General features: G+C 35.4%; 2 protein-coding genes across 3 annotated transcripts in view; one reads left to right on the forward strand and one right to left on the reverse strand.

The window, feature by feature from the left end:
- The first annotated feature begins 2393 nt into the window (after positions 1-2393).
- Positions 2394-15871, forward strand: part of LOC127854273 (T-complex protein 1 subunit beta-like) — a 461928-nt gene continuing 448450 nt past the window's right edge. Inside the window, exons 1-2 of the mRNA XM_052389345.1 lie at positions 2394-2515; positions 2800-2868. Coding sequence (XP_052245305.1) covers positions 2513-2515; positions 2800-2868 — 72 coding nt within the window. The 5' untranslated portion in view covers positions 2394-2512. The remainder of the gene's footprint in view (positions 2516-2799; positions 2869-15871) is intronic.
- The window catches only part of LOC127854265 (uncharacterized), a 463099-nt gene continuing 460423 nt past the window's right edge, over positions 13196-15871 (reverse strand). Inside the window, exons 6-7 of one of the 2 annotated variants that reach the window (XM_052389333.1) lie at positions 14958-15049; positions 13196-14282 (exon numbers count right to left, since the gene is read on the reverse strand). In XM_052389333.1, coding sequence (XP_052245293.1) covers positions 13324-14282; positions 14958-15049 — 1051 coding nt within the window. In that variant the 3' untranslated portion in view covers positions 13196-13323. The remainder of the gene's footprint in view (positions 14283-14957; positions 15050-15871) is intronic. The other variant, XM_052389334.1, reaches the window with a different exon arrangement.

Genomic DNA, 15871 nt, shown 5'->3' on the forward strand with positions numbered 1-15871 from the left:
GACCGACCGACAGACCGACAGACAGACAAGTTCTATCCTATATAGCACCCTAAACTTCGTTTGTGGGGGTATACTAAGTACTGACTCCATAATATGACATTTAAACATTTAATGTACGCATTCCTTTTTTCCAGAATCAGTTGTTTTGACGATTTAATTTTACCCGTGTTTCTTTAAACTCAACCAATACAGTGATTTAGGGTCAGGTGAATCGCACTTCGAGCAAACGTTAGTGTTGCGTAAAGGGAAGTGCTCCCTATAAGCAGGGCTCAAAATTAAGTGAGTTTTACCATTCTCTTTTTAATATTGTTGCTACGCATAAGTATCGTCTTGATGATGCGATTCAAATAAGCACAACCGACGTAGGATTTTATGAAGAACAAATGTGTATTTGCCTGATAAAGACCCCTTCACTACCGTGCTATAAGTAAAATTAAACACTATTGTGTTGATCCGCATTATCCGTTGTATTTTAATTTCTCTGAATCTCAAGTTACCAATAAAAAACAAGTTCATTATGTACACATTTATTTAATAATAAATATTATCTTATTTGAAAATTGCAATTATAATAAACATAGTATAAATTAATAGTAATGTGATTTTTGGAAAAATATATTTTCAAAATGTTTCGTATGAATAGCCATAATATAAATAAATGCATTTAAGGTAGAAGATACAACTCATTTATTAGAGTACCCGCTTTGTTGAAAGTCTCCGTAATCTGAAGTGGTCTTTATTGGTAAACAAAGTGCCTACAACTTTATGTATGCCTCCTATTACAACATGCACTATCTTTGTTTATATTTCATTAAATACTATCAAAATTTCAGTATTTGAAGCACAGTGATTACTCTACATGCTGGAATAGCAAACAATTTCTTGCAATAATTCTAAGTTGTTTTATTTTGTAAAAATGTTTACTGTTCATCCAGTTTATGCTGTTTACCGATCGAATTTTCTATTTTTTGGGCAAAACTGTACCATTCTTCCGTGAAATTGTGTATTCCCAATACAAAAGGATACACCATTTATCAATTCGACCATGTGTTTTGTCTTAAAAACTAATCTTTGGGATATAACTTTAAATAAAACAGAGGAACTTACCTCTCGCGCGTGGCGTTTGTTGTTCTCTGTTAGTGAAGTGCTATCCGTCAACGAAGTATTCGCATACCCGGCGTGTTACATCTAAGCTTGTAGTCTAGCTTATTATTGACAACGTTTAATTATCTTTACTTTAATATGTAAAAAGTTAATTTTATTTTCATTTTATTGAACGTGATATTAATTGCTTGAAACTTCATAAACCAGGAATTCGATAATAAATCTTGTGAAAAAATTTTCAAGTGAAGGAATGTTATAGTGTTTATTTCGCTGCGTTGTATCATATGCATTGTCCGGTGAATTAGCGTGTCGCGTATGTACTCTAACCAAAATTGTTATGACATCACGACATATTAATGAGTTTAATGTATTAACATTAAAATATTAAACCTGTCAGATTCTTTTCAAATAGCGTCATGTAACAATGTTTAAACGTTTTTTTTATATACAGCGCGCATGGTTCCATTACTTATTTAACGAGCGACCTCCAGAATTAAAATACACCACTGAATTACTAGCGTCGGCTTGAAGTCACCCCAGGGTGACATGAATCGGCTTCTAGTCACCCCCGGGTAACGTCAAGCCGATTCAGGTCGACAATGACCCAAATGAGCGTTGCTCAATGTCATTGTCGAACTGAATCGACTTGAAGTCACCCTAGGGTGACCAGAAGCCGATTCATGTCACCCTTTGGTGACTTCCAGCCGATTCTTGTCACCCGGGGTGACTATATAGAAGCCAATGCATGTCACCCTGGGGTGACATGAAGCCGATTCTAGTCACCCGGGGGTGACTAGCGTCGGCTTGAAGTCATCCCAGGGTGACATGAATCGGCTTCTAGTAACCCCCGGATGACTTGTGGGCCATTTCAGGTCGACAATTTCCCAATGAGCAAAAATAATAGACAGTGTTGCCCACACCTTGTCGGGACGTTTCTCAGCAACATTTCATTTTGACACATACGAAATTTGGTTAGTTATGCTTAAAAAACTTTAACCTTCAGGTGATGATGATGATGCTGATGCTGATGCTGATGCTGATGCTGCTGCTGATGATGATGATGATGATGATGATGATGATGGTAATGATGATGATGATGATGATGATGATGATGATGATGATGATGATGATGATGATGATGATGATGATGATGATGATGATGATGATGATGATGATGATGATGATGATGATGATGATGATGATGATGATGATGATGATGATGATGATGATGATGATGACGATGACGACAATGACGACGATTGTATGTGGATTGATATAGTGGCGTGTGGCCTGTTTGACGGCAACGAACAATTTTTCTTTTGAAAGTATATTAAACAGAACCCACAACAAGCATTGACCAGGGGAACCTTCTAGAGATTTTGTAAAATTTCAACTTGTTATCTACAAAATGGTATGCAAATGGTGTCACTTATTACATTTCATAATTGTATATGGTATACTTTATAATTATCATTGTGAACTTCTCTCGCATTTAACCAAAACAACCTTATTCAATGTTGCCATGTGAGTTTACGGGAGGCGACATGTTTACTATATCATGGGTTAAAAGCAGTACTCTTGAGTCTTGTCAACTGAATACAAGTTATGGATCGGAGATTGTTTCAATTGAATCTTAATAGGATATACAACAGTACATGTATTCAGCCAATGTGTGTGTCTTACCGCTATTTCCAGGTCTCCCTCAATCCAGTGCAGATCTTCAGTCGGGGTGCAGAAGAAGAAAAGGCAGAGACTGCAAGATTGGTAGGGCTTTGACTTGTAAAATCATTGTGCTGCTTGTTGGTGATATTTCAGCGTTTTTTTCCCAAAGGGGAAAGGTACCTGTACCCCTACATTTGGGAATTTTTTGAGTCGTGAAATCTTCAAATTGGGAAAAAACGAGTCGCGAAATCAATAAATTGGGGAAAAATTAAAGTCGCAAAATTGATGAATAAGAATCTTTAAAATGCATCTTATCTATCATTAGGGGCTATATTCTGTATCACAAAGCATTTAAAGCTCTAGCAGGGCTCGAAATTAACACTCGCACACTCGCAAAATGCGAGTGCAAAATACCGATTGCGAGTTCAGTTTCAAGCCTTTAGTATTTTTTGGCAAGTAAAGAAATAGTGAAAAAACAATGAGTAATATTGCTAAATGCGCTCGACGTCGTGAACCCTAAACCGTATGTCAATTTATAGAACGTCCGAATATCCGTATGCAGAAGCGCGCACCTTGTATGTAGACTTGTATACTTATAGTACAGATACGCGGATGGTATTGGTGCAAAGAACGTGAAACAGTCTACTTATTTACACGTGTTCATTGAACTTGAATGGCATGGCATCGAAGCGAAAAATAAATAGTTTCTTTTTGCCCACATACTGAAATAACAACACGAAAGATAAAGCAAAGTTAACCATTGGGTTAGAAAAAAAAACGGAAATTAAATTGTTTCCAGCAAAATTTGCGATAATATTTTTGATTTTGCGAGTTGGTATAAAAGCTGCTCGCAATGTTTTGCAAGTAGAAGAAAAAGTTAAATTCGAGCCCTGCTCTAGGTTTTAACAGAAAAACTACTAGTGATGATATTTTGACAATCATATCATGTCATGTGAAAATTGTGTTATTGCCACTTCAGTAGGAATGTGCCTGTAAATGTAAAAAAAAATATCTTCTAGTGATAGGCATAATCACTGAGGTTGCATAAAAAATAATATTAATAATTGTGTTTTAGCCCTTAAAGGGGCCTTTTCACAGATTTTTGCATGTTTTGAAGTTTGTCATTAAATGCCTTATATTGATAATTGTAAACATTGCAAATAAAAAGCTCCAGTGAAAAATCGAGAATAAAATAAAAAAATGAAAAAAGGTAACCCACAACTGGGTTCGAACCACTGACGCCAGGAGTCCTGGGGTAAAAGTATAAACCATTTAGACCACTCGGCCATTCACACTCACGCAACATAGAAAGTATTGTATACTTTGAATAAGCTAGCCGCGTAGTTTCACAAAATTTAACGACAACAACAGAACTCTCCAAATTATTCAATCGTTTCGCGTTGCAACGCTTTATAATTTACAGGTTTTTAAATCGTCAAAAGAAGCATATATTGGCTATTTTATAGCTTGGTAAATGTTCAGTATTACTGTTTCCTCACAAATATCATAACTAAAACGATAATTTGCGAATCTGAAACAACTTTTTAAAATTTTGTCAATTAACCAAAACGTGAAGAAAAGGCCCCTGTAAAAGTCTCACAAGCCCTGCAATATTTTATGTGAAAACTTAAAAAAACAAAACAAAAACAACAACAACGGAACTTGGACTGGTTTGAAATCTTTCACCAATGAGACAGTGAGAGTAGCCACGGATAACCAAAATGAGTTTTTAGATCAAAATGCTTAATTTACGAAGATTTTCAGAGTAAACTGTACGATTGAAAAGAATCGTGTTTAATTCGCCTGTTTAACTTGCAGATTGCAACAAGTCTCTGCTCATGTGCATTCTTGGTTCAGGAATAAACGGTGATGTTTCAGTGTGTTTTTTTCACCATTTTGGGAATGGGGACGGGTCCCTTTGGATTGGGAAAATTCGCGGCGTTTTGGCTAACACTGGGAAATAAGTGTTGTTGTTGTTTTGCTCACAAATGCTTCAAAATTGAGGATACAAGTGTGTCAAGTATTATATTTATTAAGGTTGATCTTATATGGATGGGAGATGAACAAAATATTTCATACCTAAAAAAAAAACAATTTTTGTTGTTGGTTCCATTGGGAATTTTTAGCTCCCATTTGGGAAAATAATATACTTTTTTCCATTGGGAATGCGTCTGGTTACTGGACCCGATTTTGAATGAAAAAAAACACTGTTTCCATAATCCCGTTTTAAAGTTTACAATTTCGCTTCATATTGATTGTTTTGATATGGCACAGTAATATATCGGATCAATAAAATGGACGTTTTTGAAAAACAACAAAGGGAGAGCACTATTAAGAACAAGTGACTCGTTAGTGTTCTTAATGACGTAAAGCTCGAAATTCACGAAAAGAGTGATTCTGATGAGGTGTTTTCGTTCTTTTGGCAAGTATTAGACTTTTCGGTATTTAGTCATATATTTTTTTGCCTGTCACAAGGACCGGCGATATTAGAAACTTCGCCCAACCGTAAAGAATTTTGCCTGACAAGACCGGCGCTCCGGCCTATTCAGGAAGCCTGCATTCTTTAAATGGGTATCAATTCATGTAGTCCGTAGTAGTTGACTTCATTTTTGGGCCTTGCTTAGTAACCTGCATGGTGTGAATTGTAAAAATACTTGTCCCATTTATAAAGATTCGTACTCTTGCTGGACGTTGATCTTGCCTTTTGCAAAGTGTCTTAATACTGTTAACATCTAAGTCAAGTTGCATTTAATTCTGTCAAAAAATTTAGGAGATATGGAGCAGACTTGAAAGCTTTGAAATTAAAGTAAGACTTGGACTTGGAGGCAATCAGAATGAATCATGACTTCTCACATCTTCTCAAAAACCTAAACATTTTACCAAAGTTCATTAAAATTGTTCTGACAAAAGATTTAGGAGATTAGGAGCGGAAAAGAAATCTTTGAAATTAAAGTAAGACTTTGACCTTGTGGCAAACTGACTGACTCATGACTTCTTCACATCATCTCCATGACCTCAACATTTTAGCAATGTGTATACAAGATATGGAGTGGACACAAAAAAGGAGATTCGAACCTCTGATCTTGAAGGTACCACCTTGACCTTAAGCGGGCATGACTGAAGGTCCTAAAATTTAAAGCAAGTTTCATGAAAATCTGTCAGGGTTTTGGAAATAAGAAGCGATTACAAAAGGGTTACTGACTGATTGACTAGCAAACGACGATAACAATCCCCTTATGGCTTTGCGGCGGGTAATTTACAACACAGGCTTTCAAAGAATTGGATCTATGTATTGTCATTTTGCCAAACTGCATACAAGTCCCTTTAATACTACTGGGGTAAAGCATGGTATAACAAAACGTATTTAAGACAATAAGTTGAATAACTAAACAAAATTTTGTCATTTTTCAATTCAGTCGTCATTTGTTGGAGCTATTGCAATTGGGGATTTGGTGAAGAGCACACTTGGACCTAAAGGCATGGTAAGTGAATCACTCAAAGCACACCCATAATTGTCTTCATATAGGTAATTTAATTTATTGTGACATTGTTTTTTATGCATAGTATTTCTTTCTTTTTTAGCTTATTGCTTTTCAATTATTATTCCAATATGTTTTAACACCATTTTTGTATAGCAAAACGTAGGGGGTGGGGGGGGAGAAATGTTAGTAAATACCCGTTTTTGCATGTTTTACCTTCCAGGTAAATAAATGAAGATCAGTCACCATTTTCTTTTACAACACTGGTTTATACAAAAAAGATTTATAAACAATCTTATGGACTTAAACTGTTAAACCTCTGCAAAATAGTAGATACTAAGGAACATCGTTTGCTGTCCTGTTTGTTGTCTAGTATTGTTACCTTTTATTTATAAATCTTTTGAAATGTATGGGTTTTTTGAGACCTGCTTTAAGAAAAGGGGTTTAATGCAAAGGCTAATGAGGGACAACACTTTCCGCTTTTATTTTATTTTTTGTTGAAAGGAAGACTCTTTTTCATGGAAATCCAGTTAAGGCGGAAAGTGTCCCTGATTAGCCCGTGCGGACCGGCTAATCTGGGACGACACTCAAAGCACAGCATTACATCCCTTTTTTCACAGAGCGAGGCTCAAATATTTGGGTGTTGTGTTTTCGTATCGTATAGGACAAGATTTTTCAGAGCATGGGTCGAAGCGAGAAGATACAGGTGGCCAACGATGGTGCCACCATTCTGCGATCCATTGGAGTGGACAATCCAGCAGCCAAAAACAGTATCCAGATTAAGTTTGCAAATCCAGATTATTTGCAAACTTATTTTTTTTATTTATTGAACAATTGTTATGAAATTTTGCATATTTGTAGGGGGCATTGAGTACATACATATAATTGAAAAAAAAGAGTTAAAATGTTTTTCAAAACCCAACGGGGTTTTGGCTCCCCCGTTAAGAATTGCAATTCTCCAATGGGAGTTTTTTCCAGACGGGAGAATTTTACCTATATTTTACAAAAAATGTAATTTAAATATTATGCTTTGTTTTCTGTTTCAATGTTTCGATTTAAGCAGGTAAAAATGTTCCATGTATTTGTACAAAACGGGGCACGTGTGTATACATGCTTTATTACCGTATACGAAGGTAAAATATAAATCCGAAGTGCAAATGGTTTCAACAAAATTTGTAAAGCGACGGTGAAAACAGTCGGACTCGATCGACTCGTGTGTCGGCAATAAGGCAAAATAAACAAGGCGCGTTTGCGATATGAATCTCGCTTTGGGGAATGCTTAATGAATGTGCGTTGTGTGTCATCCCTGATAAACCTGAGCAGTCCGCAAGGCTATTCAGGGACGACACTTTCCGCTTTTCTGGTAGTTTTTTGTTTCTTAGCGAAAATCATGCTCAGCCGTAAATTATCGTTCCTGATAAGCCTGTGCAGACTGCATATGCATTAAGCCCCGTTTTCGCAGAGTGAGCTATATATTTATGTGTGCTTTAAGTTTCAGATTAAGTTGTGAAGTTGGTGGCAAATTTCAAAGTACACATCTTTTTACAACCGAATTGGTCCGATATCATTATGAAACGTACGCGTTTTTGAAATTATTTTGAACGCGTGTGTAAAAAGCATTGTGAGCTAACAGAATTGAATGTCATTGCTAAGTGTAAAAGAAAATTCAAATGTGAGAAGAATATTTTAAGAATCTTATGACATTTCAAATACCTTTGAAAAATATCGTTTAACTAATATCAATATCAATATTACAATGATGAAATCATTAAAAAACAAACAAAAGAAATAACATGGTTTAAAAGGCTTCAAACTCCCATCTACACAAAGCGCGCATTTCAATGACAGACATAATGACAGCTGATATTGTTACCGTGATATTTATTTAGTTGATTAAAAATCAATATTTTGTAAACGAATCACGGGAAAGGCATGTTAGGTGAAACACCTAAACAGTACAAAACTCAACAAAATATCTAATGATGACGTCATTCCTACGAAACGCCTAATTAGAATTAATATTTATTTGAAGTTTCGTAAAAATCCGACTATCAGTTTCAGAGATTTACCGAAGAAAAGGTCCCGTATGCTAAATAATTCAAAGAGCCATAACTCTGCAAAAACCCCTACGACGACATGGCGACCACATGCACAACTAGATATTGTACTGATAAGTTCCACGAGGTGTCGTTAAATCAGATCAGGTTTACGAAGAAGAAACACTGACAAATTCCATTTTCGTGAAAAACGGCAAAATGATGTTACAACGCCTGAATGTCAGAATTCTGTGTTGCTGCCTTTTTCAAATCAATCTTCATAATGTGTATAATTGGTAAAATATTTTACTTGGAATTGCATTTTTTGAATTTTAATATCAAGCTTTGAATAATTGTGTATTAGCAAAATGAAGAATTAACACTTTATGCAGATTTTGACGATTTTTCTTCCTTCTCAGAAAATGCATTGCCACAATTTATGAGCCCTGAGAACACGGAGCTTAGTTCAAAGGCGAAAAGAGTCGTCCCTGATTAGCATGTGACGTCCGCCCATGCTTTCCGCTTTTATGGTATTTTTCGTTTAAATGAGGTATTTTCTTAGCGAAAATGCAGTTAAGGTGGGAAATATCATCCCAAATTGACAGTCCACACAGGCTTATCTGGGACGACACTTTACGCACCGCACATGCATAAAGCACCGTTTTCAAAGAGTCCGGCTCATTTATATTTACCTTAACCCTTTGCATGCTGGGAAATTTGTCTTCTGCTAAAATGTCGTCTGCTGAATTTCTAAAATTAGCATTTTCTTCGATTTTTTTCTAAGAATACTATCAGAATAGCAAACAGTTTGGATCCTGATGAGACGCCACGTTCTGTGGCGTCTCATCTGGATCCAAACTGTTTGCAAAGGCCTTCAAAATTCGGTTCCCGCACTGAAAGGGTTAACAAAGAAGTGGAGCCTTTGTCAACTGTTACTGACGTTTGGAGAATGAGAACAAATTAACCCATTTATGCCTAGTGGACTCTCCCATCCTTCTAAATTGGATCAATTTATTTCCAAAATTAGGGATGTCAAGTATATTTATTTCTATATTTATAATATTTCTTACAGAAATTCCTTTAAGCAAACAGCGAAGACCCAGATGAGACGCCGCATTAGGCGGCGTCTCATCTTGGTCTACGCTGTTTGCAATGTCCTTTTTTCAGGACGCTAGGCATGAATGGGTTAATAACGCTACTAAATCTTACAGACTAACACTTAAAAATGAAAGACTATACTTTAACAATCAGATGTTTATTTGACATAAGTAGACGACACTCATTTTCTTGTCACAAGCAATAATTTTTGTAGAAAGTAGTATCCCATCAATACCTGCTTACATTTATTTGGCTATTTAAAATATAAGCGCACTTTACTTGACTGAACATAAATGAGGTATCGTTGATATACTGCGAATGGTAGATTCGTGTGAAGTTTTAGATATATTTAAAGTGCAAAGGTAAAATAGATATATTTAACACGATCCTCACAAAATGTTGCATTCCTCATAACGGTTAATTACCCTTCATATATGCATGTGCTGGGCGATACACTTTTTATTCGATTTAAGCTGTGACAACCCGTTTCGCAATAAACCCGTTTTGCAATAATGGTATTGCAAAACGGGTTGGAATGTCTATAGTTATTAGATTTATAAAAAAACAACCTGTTTTGCCATAAACCCGTTTTGCAATACATCACGCATGTAATAATTATTTCAAATAGATTGGTAACGGTAAAACGGAAGTTTCAATTGTCGTATTTAAATAATATTATTCTAAAGAGAGATATAACTGTGAGATATAATACGATAAAACAAAATGTGTATAGAAAGTACTTAAGTTAAGATAACCCAGAAACACAATAATATTATTGAAAAATAAGCGTGTTGAAATGTCTAATTGCAATGTGAATTTTTGTGTAACTGCCCATTTCGCAATACACACATTTTAGACCAAAAACATTACATATATACTAATTGATTCGAAGTGATTGGAAGCGGTGAAAGAAAGTTTCAAATGTTGTATTTACGGATTTTCTTTTTCAAAATAAGACAGAAGTGTATTTTCGACCAACAAATTACAGACGACGAAAGTCATGATTTAATGTGATGAAACAACACAGAATGTGTATATTAAGTGATTTCGTACTAAATTGAAGAAAACCTAGAAAATGGAAACTTCTGTTGCAAAACGGTTAACACTATCTTATTGCAATATACTATTTCTATAACCACCCGTTTTGCAATACACCCGTTTCTCAATAAATTAAGAGCACATGTACTAATTGATTTGAATTAAAGGATGAAAAAACAGAAGTATTAAGTTACGACCAACAAATAAAAGAAATCGAAAGAGATCAATTTCATGAGTCAATGTGATGCAACAATACATAATGTCTATAGAGAATGAATTTAACCAATTTCGGACTAAGGTTATGAAAACCAAGATATGAAATAATGTCAGTGCAAAATAGCTTTATTGCAAAACGGGTTTTTAGAAACAAAATAAATTGCAATTAGACACTCCAGCCTTTTGGCACTAACATTATTGAAGAACGGGTTTATTGCAAAATGAGTTGTTTTAGAGCTATGCTGTAAACAAGCCAAAATGTATGTGCTTAAGTTTATAAAGTCATTGGGCATAACAAGTGATCACTTTTGCAAAGATATATACGAATACATCTTCATAAAAGATAGAAGCCGAAAACTGTACATTTACAATGTCAAACTGAGTTCTTTGTAACCATAGTTATTCCGTTTCTAAAATCAAGGTTTTTCAATGTTTAAGCACAATTGTCTATACTATTTTACCAAAGAAATAAATGCCATCAAATTGCTGTGTTTACCCGACGAAAAGTTCGTAAGATTTAACAGAGTCTTAAACGAACTGGGTGGACGTGGGTGGGGGTGATATACACATGTGATTAAACGATGAAATAAATACGGAATTATTGTAAACAAAAACAAAACAAAATGCATTCCATATTAAATTTTCTTACTTAAATTAAATTCAAATATTTTTGACAGATCAACATAATAGTATACTCCAATCATTTTAAGGTTATGTTGAGATCAACCTTCCACTAGAAATGAAAGCCAACATGAGGCATGTTGTAGGAGTGTTGCGTTGAATCAGATAATAATAACAACGAACTTCGATGAAAACCTGTTCAGTAGTTGAACTGTGAAGTAAAAATCCCTGATAGTATTTCGTTACTAATCGTTCTTATTGACATTTTTTTCGATACAACCTGAATAATTAACAAAAGAGATAATTTATGTTTACACCAAGCATTCTTGACTTAATTATACTGATTATATACTATTCATTTGTTAATTGGTCAAACGTAATTACATGAGGGTAATTGCAATTTAGTTTGAAGTTGAAGTCGGCAAATACATGTAATGAAATATGTACAAACATCTTTAAATCGGGGTTTAAAAATCCGTTGTTGGGGTATGACATGTGTCGACTTTTTTTTAAATGTCCGTGTCAAAACCGGTGGTACTAACGCACCAATTTATGAACGGCTATTAACCGTTACACTAAATTACGACCAGTTCTTGATCCATTTGAAAACAATATTAGGCGCTTCTTTGGGGTGTATATATAAAAACATGTACATATGTTCACGCAATCATACAGTGAGTTTGGTTTTAGGTCACAATACCAACACAAGGGGGCTCCCATAGCACCATACCACAAAAAACTTGAATATGTGTCAGTTAAAACCAAATATCTTAATATTTCACCTAGAATTCCAGATTTGTCGAACGTTCGCTTATAAGGTAGGAATGTTCGGAATGACCATACACACCCCGAAATACTCACAAATACACCATGCATCATTGGGATATAAATCGTCCGTTTACATTCGGCGCAGTATCTGGTGGAGAGGAGCAAGTGTGCAATTATTTTTTTGCTCAGGAAAATTCCGCGGTCTGAGCGGAAAAGCAAACAGGGACCTTTCGATTCGTAGACCAACATCCTTCCATTTGACCACGATCCCACAAAAAACTATTGCGTCCTGGCAATATAATCTGGTATCTGGTATTATAGAAATTTCAAATCACTTATGAAAAGGAAGGAAACCAACGTTGAAACTATGCTTGCATTCGTTTGCAGAAGCAGATTGTACCAATTCATCAGCAATGAAGCCCTCCGAAATTAAAGCTGGTGAGGAAAGCACTTAATTTATACATATTTGTGTCAAGAGGACTGTGTCTGTAATTTGGATCAAGGTGCATCGCGCTGCCTGTTCGGTTGACTTCCTGCTTTTTTAGCAGTTTACTTACTTTTGTATTTGTATGAACCCATCTATCGACAACAATCACATTGTATTTGTTTTTATGAAGTTTCAAAACAATACATGTATTGCCCATCGCGTAAAATTGATTTCATTAGGCGCAAGAGAGACCGCATGGGTTACTGAATCTAGGCAAACTGTGTAAGGTCATACGATCCTAACCCACGTCATATATGGGTCTAAACGACACTTACGACCATTTGTTGCATTGCTTGGATAGGTCTTGTCGTGCATTGCATTTATCACATTCCATGTTGACCACATTTCGTTTATTTGACAATCATGGATATTTGGTGCGATTAAGGGCTGCACATCAAGCCTTCGTTGAACATGTCACGGAGCTCTCGTTTTTTAAATACATTATTGGAGTGCATACGAATAATAAGGTGATCAGAACATTAAAGAGAATGATATTTTTTTTTAAATTTATATGTGCATTTTACGATATACAAACATGATTTGCATGTACATGTATCTTATAAAAAAAACTGCTGTATTTAAGACGCAAAAATATCATTAAACGATATTAATATGAACAATACTTTACCAAAGAATGTTTGTGTGGTCTACAGTTTGACTTACAGTCCGTTTAAAAATTTTGAAAATAGTTTATACCCGTCGTTTATTTTGTGACAACGGTTTACACAATCAAGATGATTCAAAAACCTTTTATATGGACACGTTTTTTTCCTAATCTTGTTAACAACATGGAATAAAGTTCATGCTTAGTTTCTTACACATGAAATGAATTCTCTACAGGATCCTGGTATTTGTCCTGGAGACCAGATCTTGGAACTAATATATCTTCACGAGGTAACATGTTATTTTCAAGGCAAGAGGAAAGGTTACAACTGTTACTGCGTGGTTCCAATGTATCTTCACTAGGAAACACGTGGTTGTTATCAGGGCAAGATAATCTGTTAATGCATGATTCCAATGTATCTTCACTACGAAACACATGGTTATTATCCGGGCAAGATGAAAGGTTACAACTGGTACTGCTGGTACTGCTAAGATATTGTTGTGAACAGTCACTATTAGTTCCCCTTGGATGATACTTGCCTTTTAGAATTCGTTCTTTAATATTTCTAAACGTTTTAAAAATGCAGTGTTTAATACTGCTCTTTTTCTTCACATATCCGTTACTGCACTCTGCGTTGTCAGTGTTTCCATCCCACGACGCACACATCTCTGGAAAAGTTTGATACGGTAATTTTGGTTCAGTGAGTGAAGTTTCATTGTTTTCTGTGGATAAAGAACGATTTAATTCAGTGATATTAATATTGTTAACAGTCCTTGGCATTTCCACAGGTGAGATGTTTAACATATTGCACGACCAAGACCGTTTGTCCAATAGAAGTTTTGGTTCTGTGTGAGATAAGTCACTGAGTCCAGTCGCAGAAAGGTCGTTGTATTCAATCGAAGGGGCGTCTTTAAGAATGTTATCGTCTTTCCATCTGCGGCAATTTGGATATGCGAACCCCATGCTGTCTTGTAAATCATTTTCCAGAGATTCTTTCTCCTCAATGTCCGAAATTCCTGCTCCAGCGGTAATGGCGTGTACGAGCTTTGAGTAGACAAACTCCTTCATTTCTTGTTTAGTGAAGTCGCAGTGGGCCCGGTAGCGAAGGATGCGCGGGATGAACACGTCCTTTTCATAAACAATGGTGATCAATTTTCGATTGCGTAAACCTGGAACAAATAGTATCAACTTAATTTAATTAGAAAACAGTTGTCGAACAATGTCCTATTTGACAACGCGTAGTTTTTTTTAAATCGGTATATGAAAACACACGTTTGCATGAAAAATGTTAAACAACATAAACACGTGGACAAACAAACAATCGATGTGGATATATTGCATAAGAAAAACGTGCATGTGAATAATTTGCTTCTTCCTTCGGTCTTTGTGTTAATCAATTAGCCCGTTCATTATGTTCTCCATCTTTCGTCAATATTACCAGTTCGATTGTATGGTCAGTTAAGTATTTTTGTATATCGTCGAATTCGCTCATTTGCGTCTTTTTGTTGATATAACAACCCTTTGGTGTCCAAGCATTCAATAACATATGATTTTGTACCGGTATCATGCTATTCCGGCATATTTGTTGTGCACTGTTTTGCATTGTTAAATAGTCAGCCCCTCAAACCCAAAACAACATAACGGCGCCTATAAGCTTTAGACTTTTATTTAAAAAAAATGATATTAATATTATATATGGTTTGAAGAATATGTATTACTAATTCTTGCTTTTTCTGCAGACGATATAGAAATATGTATGTAAGACATGTTTGCTATATATAGTGGGTTAGGGGGTTTGACCCTAGCGAGGTGGTTTATTGTTGTATGTCCAGTGTTAGACCTACCTTTTGACAAGGCTCTAGCAAACTGCACCTGGAAATCGCATTTTGCGCTCCGCAAGAACTTGTTGGATATGATGATCAGCATTTTACGACACCTGCAGTCAAGAAACATGTTTAGGCGTTTATGTTAACATAGTTATAATGCTACTAGAGTGGTTGTAGCTACTGTTGTAGTTGATGGCAATATATCTTATCATGATACTAATAATGGTAGTAGTTGTAGTAGTAGTAGTAGTAGTAGTAGTAGTAGTAGTAGTAGTAGTAGTAGTAGTAGTAGTAGTAGTAGTAGTAGTAGTAGCAGTAGAAGTAGAAGTAGTAGTAGTAGTAGTAGTAGTAGTAGTAGTAGTAGTAGTAGTAGTAGTTGTAGTAGTAGTAGTAGTAGTAGTAGTAGTAGTAGTAGTAGTAGTAGTAGTAGTAGTAGTAGTAGTAGTAGTAGTAGTAGTAGTAGTAGTAGTAGTAGTAGTAGTAGTAGTAGACGTAGTCTAAATGCGTAAACAAATAAGAGGTTTCAGCGGTTTTAATATTCATGTATATTATAATCCTCAATTGTAAGTATAATACTTCGTTTACATTTGTCTACCGTTTTTGAACATCTTCCAAATGTTTTGACCGATTAAACTAAATAACCTTATAATGTGGTCTGCGATCTATAATTATTCACGCATAAACAATTTAGATAAAACGAATTGTATATCTGATGAATCCTCGTACTTTCTAAAAAATGTGGTAAGGATCGATTCCATATCTCCATTAAAGCTAGTATTTCTCGATTTTGTATTTATTTTTGCGGATATGGCCTGGTGTTTGCTTAAATTCCAAACTTTTAAAACGCCTCTATTCACTAACGTGACTTTTGGTGCATAAAATAATAAATAAGCCTCTTAGATATGCCGCGAACATTGGCGATCAATCTTAAA

This window comes from Dreissena polymorpha, chromosome 12, assembly GCF_020536995.1.
Source record: "Dreissena polymorpha isolate Duluth1 chromosome 12, UMN_Dpol_1.0, whole genome shotgun sequence".
NCBI classification, from domain to species: Eukaryota; Metazoa; Mollusca; class Bivalvia; order Myida; family Dreissenidae; genus Dreissena; species Dreissena polymorpha.